Source organism: Babylonia areolata, chromosome 9 (genome assembly GCF_041734735.1).
Source record: "Babylonia areolata isolate BAREFJ2019XMU chromosome 9, ASM4173473v1, whole genome shotgun sequence".
In the NCBI taxonomy this organism is placed as follows: domain Eukaryota; kingdom Metazoa; phylum Mollusca; class Gastropoda; order Neogastropoda; family Buccinidae; genus Babylonia; species Babylonia areolata.
This window is the reverse complement of record NC_134884.1, coordinates 2,713,378-2,720,877: the sequence shown is the minus strand read 5'-3', so window position 1 is coordinate 2,720,877 and position 7,500 is coordinate 2,713,378. Positions and strand designations below refer to the sequence as shown.

At 47.0% G+C, this 7,500-nt stretch overlaps 1 protein-coding gene across 1 annotated transcript; it reads right to left on the bottom strand.

Annotated features, from left to right (window-relative positions):
• Nucleotides 1-4,684: 4,684 nt before the first annotated feature.
• LOC143285681 (FMRFamide receptor-like) lies at nt 4,685-6,370 on the bottom strand. The gene has a single exon (XM_076593079.1). The coding sequence runs from the start codon at nt 6,169-6,171 to the stop codon at nt 4,936-4,938; it is 1,236 nt and encodes a 411-aa protein (XP_076449194.1). The 5' UTR covers nt 6,172-6,370; the 3' UTR covers nt 4,685-4,935.
• Nucleotides 6,371-7,500: the final 1,130 nt, after the last annotated feature.

Here is a 7,500-nt window from a genome sequence, read left to right as displayed (position 1 = left end):
GTTATTCCTGGCAAAATTCTGTAGAAAAATCCACTTCGATAGGAAAAACAAATAAAACTGCACGCAGGAAAAAATACAAAAAAATGGGTGGCGCTGTAGTGTAGCGACGCGCTCTCCCTGGGGAGAGCAGCCCGAATTTCACACAGAGAAATCTGTTGTGATAAAAAGAAATACAAATACAACTACAAACAAATACCGCACGTGCATACAAACGATACAGCGATATCGATTCTTGATTCGTGCACGGCACATACTGTACATGTTCCACACACTCACTCACTCATGTTCTTACGTCAGACGGTTAACACAATGAAAACATTTCGTTTTGTAAAATAATCTTGAGGGTTTTGAAGTCTGTGGTGAGTTTTATCTGGAGCCTTCATTCTTTTGCACAGCCAACCTCCTTTGCAACCTCAACTTGAAGTGAACACGCTTGAAAAATATGCTCAAGGGGGGAAATAAGAATTGGTGAAAAGGAAACGTGAGCAGATAGAAGTCAGCATTCAGTCAGGTACACTTTTGTCCCTCCAAAATATTTGAAGTTCAAGAAAGAAATACAAAAAAGAATGACGTGTACATATACGCCCCTGCATCACATACGCACATACCCAGTATAAGACGCACATGTTCACCAGCTTCACCTCCCCCCGACCCCGCCACACACACACACACACTCTCTCTCTCTCTCCTCTCTCTCTCTCTTAATATGTGCGTATGTGCGTTTAATTCGTGCGAATCCTTGGATGACAGTGACCACACTCCACACCACGTCTCACTGTCCACAAGACCTCGAAATATAGTCTCCGTGTCAATCTTTTCAGGAGAGAGAGAATGTAAAAAAAACGAAGTCCGTAATGCACGCGCGCTCAGCGTACGTTAAAGTACCCATGGCACCTTTTAATAGTACACTGAAAAATGGCAGAGTATACGGCAGCATATAAACATCCCGAAGAAAAGTTACACCTAAAGATGCTTTCATAACCATTGAAAACATATACCCCCCAATACAACCTTAACCCCTCCCGCCTGCAACAGACCGATAGAGAAAAAACCGACTTGTTTCCACATACAGCCGCCGCTCCTAACCCTCCCAGCATAACCAGACTGTCAGACACCTCTAGGCATCATCCCAGTTGTTCCACGATAATTGGTTCTCTTCAGTTTGATTACTCCCACTGTTCAGTCGTCCAGAAGCAGTTTGGTTTGAAAGCTGGGGGTGTGTCAGAGCGGAAGTGGGAGGGGGGGGGGTGGGGGGGGGGGGGGGGGGGGGGAGCGTTTAAAGGAGCCGCGCTTGCGTCAAGTGTGGAACATCTGGTTTGCATCGTTGGCACCGAGTGGGGGTTTTTTGTTGTTGTTTTTTTTAATAATTTTTTTTGTTTGTTATTTAAAAAAACAACTACTTATTATTTTTAAGAGCGGTGATAATGCGTTCCTCGGCATTGAGAACAATTCCATTTTTCTTTTTTTTCTTTTTTTCTTTTTTTTTTTTTTTAGTTCTGATTTTAAATCTGACATAAAAGGGCCCAGTTAATGGCATTCATAAAGGGGCCTCGTTAACGATTTCGCTTTTTATCTCCCGCCTCTCTCTCTCTCTCTCCCCCCCCCCCCAACCTTTCTCCCTCTCTCCCCACCCATCCCCTCTTTCTCCCTTCCCCCGTCTTTATCGCTTCCCCACTTTATCTCCCTCCCCCACCCCCCTCCCCCTCCACCCACACACACACACACACACACACACACACACACACACCAAAACGAAGCTCGCTCTCTCCCTCTCCCTCCGCACCTCTCTCATTGTGTCAGCGATGATTTTCAGTATAGTAGTAATGTCTGATGATTTTGCATGGGGTGTGCGTGTGCATGTAAGTGGATGACATGTGTCTGCTTGTTACGGCGTGATCGGAAGTAGCCACATACAACTGCACTGGTCGCTCGATTCAAAATAGTTCATAAGACGTATTTGTAGCCTTCGTGATGAACGATGGGCAGTATGATTACGTAACATCATAGATTGTGTATAGAATAGTCCTTTTGTCAACTGGTGTGCATCTGTGTGTGGTACTATGCTGTGTATAGAATAGTTCTCTTGTCAACTGGTGTGCATCTATGTGTGGCACTTTGCTGTGTATAGAATAGTCCTCTTGTCAACTGGTGTACATCTATGTGTGGCACACTGCTGTGTATAGAATAGTCCTCTTGTCAACTGGTATGCATCTATGTGTGGCACTTTGCTGTGTATAGAATAGTCCTCTTGTCAACTGGTATGCATCTATGTGTGGTACTATGCTGTGTATGGAATAGTCCTCTTGTCAACTGGTGTGCATCTATTATGTGTGGCACTTTGCTGTGTATAGAATAGTCCTCTTGTCAACTGGTATGCATCTATGTGTGGCACTTTGCTGTGTATAGAATAGTCCTCTTGTCAACTGGCATGCATCTAGGTGTGGCACTTTGCTGTGTATAGAATAGTCCTCTTGTCAACTGGTATGCATCTAGGTGTGGCACTATGCTGTGTATAGAATAGTTCTCTTGTCAACTGGTGTGCATCTGTGTGTGGCACTATGCTGTGTATAGAATAGTTCTCTTGTCAACTGGTGTGCATCTGTGTGTGGCACTATGCTGTGTATAGAATAGTCCTCTTGTCAACTGGTATGCATCTGTGTGTGGCACTATGCTGTGTATAGAATAGTTCTCTTGTCAACTGGTGTGCATCTGTGTGTGGCACTTTGCTGTGTATAGAATAGTTCTCTTGTCAACTGGTGTGCATCTGTGTGTGGCACTCTGCTGTGTATAGAATAGTCCTCTTGTCAACTGGTGTGCATCTGTGTGTGGCACTCTGTGTATAGAATAGTTCTCTTGTCAACTGGTGTGCATCTGTGTGTGGCACTCTGTGTATAGAATAGTTCTCTTGTCAACTGGTGTGCATCTATGTGTGGCACACTGCTGTGTATAGAATAGTCCTCTTGTCAACTGGTGTGCATCTGTGTGTGGCACTCTGCTGTGTATAGAATAGTCCTCTTGTCAACTGGAATGATCTAGGTGTGGTACTATGCTGTGTATAGAATAGTTCTCTTGTCAACTGGAATGATCTAGGTGTGGCACTATGCTGTGTATAGAATAGTTCTCTTGTCAACTGGTGTGCATCTGTGTGTGGCACTTTGCTGTGTATAGAATAGTCCTCTTGTCAACTGGTATGATCTATGTGTGGTACTCTGTGTATAGAATAGTCCTCTTGTCAACTGGAATGATCTAGGTGTGGCACTCTGCATCGTTGTACGAACGATTCGTATACCGCCCCACTTCGAAGCTTTCTTAACGGTGGCATTTTACAATTTAACACCTGCTTCAACCTTTTCCTAATACCTTAATGAATATCCATATCAAAGAACCAGTCAAACATCAGCTGTTTCTGGCTATTCCCGCGCTATTTCTTCTCTTCGCGAACTACTGCCGATCAAGGTTACAAACGTACTCTCAAAATCCTAAAATCAAGGGAAGCAAGTTGAAGGACTTGAACTTTTGACACAGTTTGAAATAGTTTTATTTGATAGGAAATGTTGAATGCGCATTACCAGTGCTGGGAGAATTTGAGAAAACATATTGGTAATGGATCAGAACGTCAGTTTTAACAGGAATCTGCAAAATATTTTTGCAATTAGACCATAGGAAATTTTGACGTGCGTCTATTTGCGAACGATGCTGTACAGTTACTGAGCACTTTCAAAAGAGTGATTGTTTTCGACGTGGGGTGTTTGTGTTTAAACGTCCGTTTGTGTGCATGTGTGATCAAAACCACCAATACAACAGTCTAGTGGGATGTTCCAACAATATGTTATGTTCTGTATGCTTCTGCATTGTCTACGTGTAGCCAAAAGCCATCGTTCGGAATTACACTTGCCCGTTCGCATTTACCCTCAGGCACCCTTGCTATTTCAAACATCGACAAAACCTTGAAAAGAATGAGCAGACGAACTTTTCCTGGTGCAATCATCTGAGAAAGCCTTCAAAAACAAAAGAACTACGTTTCACTGTCATCCGACATGTTATCTTTGCGTTCGCGATTACCCATACATACGCCGTAACCCCATTCTAGCAAATCACACCGTCTCAACGTTCACAAGGAGCAAACAGCAGTTAGAAAATGTAAGGTGAATGTGTTTGAATGGAAGTTAGGACAGAAGTCAGTGTCTGGTCATAGCGTCACCAGTGAACGTACCCACAAACGCTTACAGGGTCACACAGCTTTTTACGGCCATTGGGGCAGTGAATTCATATCCACTGTGTCTGGGACTCGGCACAGGAAGGCGGGAGAGAATCCTTTCCTTCCACAGTTTTAACCTTCGCCAAGCCGACGTCAGGTAGCCATTCGCTCCTGCGTGGAGTGAGGAAAGTCCGAGAACAGTGCCTTTCCCCCAGGACACAACACCATGCCGAAACGGTGGCCTGGAACCCTGATCACTGGTGAACGTGGTCACAGAACAGCGTTACACGAGCAACACGTTGAACGTGGTCACAGATATCAGCGTTACACGAGCAGCACGTTGAACGTGGTCACAGATCAGCGTTACACGAGCAACACGTTGAACGTGGTCACAGATCAGCGTTACACGAGCAACACGTTGAACGTGGTCACAGATATCAGCGTTACACGAGCAACACGTTGAACGTGGTCACAGATCATCGTTACACGAGCAACACGTTGAATGTGGTCACAGAACAGCGTTACACGAGCAACACGTTGAACGTGGTCACAGTGCAGAACAGCGTTACACGAGCAACACGTTGAACGTGGTCACAGTGCAGACAGCGTTACACGTTGAACGTGGCCACAGTGCAGACACGGGTTACACGTTGACGACAGTACGGGACAGCATTACACGAGCGACACGGTGACTTTGACCACAGTGCACACAGCGCTAGACGTTCACGGCAGCAGCGTCAGACGAGCGACACGTCCATTTCGTCACTGTTGTTGAGGTGGGACGCCTTGGTGCTGCTGGCCTTGGACTGGTAGATGGTGCTGCGGTACTTGTCCCTGCGGCCCGAGCCCTTGAGGCCCAGGATGTGGCGGAGCACCATGCGGAACTTCTTGCCGAAGAGGCAGTAGAGCATGAAGTTGAGCGAGGAGTTGATGGTGACGAGGAAGGTGCAGACGGTGTAGAGGAGCTGGTACTGCAAGACCGTGGTGTGCTCCACCTCCCCCACGATGGCCACCAGGATGTTGTCCACGATGGTGGGGAACTGGCACACCAGGAAGACGGCGATGACCGCCACCAGCATGACGGTCAGGTTGTGCTCCCGCGTGGCCGTCACCGACATCTCCTGCCGCTGGTGGAGGGACCGCTTGATGGCCAGCAGCAGGGCCGTGTTGAGCACGGAGATGATGAGGAAAGGCACCAGGAACATGAAGATGAGCTGGAAGTAGATCAGGTAGATGTGCTGGAAGAGCTCGTTCTGGCCCAGGCTGGTCAGGTGGATCTGGGTCTCGTGCTCCCCGGTCTGGTTGTTCCACACCACCTGGGCGTCGTAATAGAAGCAGCGCGGGATGTTGTAGACGATGGACCAGAGGAAGATGAGCAGGATGGCCCGCTTGGCGCGAGACTTGGTGCACGTGTTGGCGGCGTGCAGGGGTCGGCAGACGGCGATGAACCGCTCTATGGTGAAGGCCACGCAGGTGTAGATGGACCCCATCTGGGCGGCCAGGCTGAGCGGGTAGCCCATGGGGATGAGCACCATGTAGCGGTTGTGCAGCCTGCGGATGGCGGGGGCCTTGTAGGCCAGGGCGGGCAGGTTGAAGAAGAGCAGCATGGACAGCAGGATGAAGTTGTCGTACACGGCCAGGGAGGTGAGGTAGTAGGAGGTGGAGGACCTCATGCGGTGGTTGCACAGCACCACGATGGACAGGATGTTGCCCAGCAGGCCCAGCACCACCAGCACGTTGCCCAGCACGCCGTACATGATGAAGCGGGTCATCTGGAGCGTCTCGTGCTCGTTGGGCGACAGGATGCTGGGTGATGTCAGGTTGTTGTCGCTGTCGCTGCCGTTGGTGTGTGGGGCGTGGGTGTGGGTGTGGGTCAGGGTCAGGGTGACGTTGACGTCTGGCCAGGGGGAGGTGAACTGCACATACTCCGTCAGCCCTCCCACGGGGGAGCTCAGTAGGGAGTTGGTGGTCATGGCTAGCTGTGTGGTGATCGTCCTCACTCACAGACCGTTTTGTTTGACTTGTATGTTACACGTGATTAACACTGCACATGTTATCGTGTTGTTTGTTTCAAACCTTTCATGTACCTGGTGATTGGCATACAATTCTTGTCCTATTGTTTGTTTCAAACCTTAATGTACTTGGTGATTGGCATACAGTTCTTGTCCTGTTGTTTCCTTCAAACCTTAATGTATGGTGATTGGCATACAGTTCTTGTCCTGTTGTTTGTTTCAAACCTTAATGTACTTGGTGATTGGCATACAGTTCTTGTCCTATTGTTTGTTTCAAACCTTAATGTACCTGGTGATTGGCATACAGTTCTTGTCCTGTTGTTTGTTTCAAACCTTCATGTACCTGGTGATTGGCATACAGTTCTTGTCCTATTGTTTGTTTCAAACGTTCCTGTACTTGATTTGCGCACAGTTCCTGTCCGATTGGAATATCGGGCTTTTCTCGCTTTAAGTCTGTTCAATCAGAAGTGGGAGAGATGTTTATTTGACGAGTGATTAAACGCGGGCGTGGCACACCAGTTTTAGGATGTGCACACGGGATTATCGATCCATGTGTTGATATGTATCATTTGTATTTATTCACGAAATTCTAATTTTACCTCGATTTACAAGCAAAACAAAACGATTGGTCAGTAGTCCATACTGCTTTCAATAGTCATCCGAAATGGAAAGTGGACAGATTCAGTTCAGGTCGTATTTTCGATGGGAAAAAAAAGTCTGTTGAACAAACATTGGGGGCATATTTGTAAATCAGACTGTTCATGCTGTCCGAATGCTCAGAAATTAGTTGTCCCGAACTTTCGTAATAATAATGATGGATTAGGCGACAGGGCCAACTCAGTCTCAGTGAACGGAAATATTTCTTGATCCATTCTGCACTGAAAATGGAGGAAAGGTGTCGAACTTGGTATCAGTGTTGGAATGAAAGATTGTGTGGGTTGGTCAGAAGATACAGCGTTGACCCCACAGAGGGCGGTTCACAGAAACCCCAGCTTCACTGGTCCTGTTGGTCCTGAAACAGAAGTGCACACGGTTGTTCAGAAAATACAGAACACACAATACTTTATTGTGTATTGTCTCCGAAAGGGGAATTGACTTGGGGTGTAAAACACATAGCATCGCTCTTTCAAGTCTGGCCTTAAAACCCACCTCTTCCCAAAGTAGCCTCCCTTCCCTGCCTCTTCCTTGTCTTTTTAGTTTTTTTCAGTTTTAGAGTTATGCTTGCGTGAGAATGACTGGTGCGAAAGCGCTTTGATTTGTTTATGCACAAGATTTAGCGCTGTATAAGTA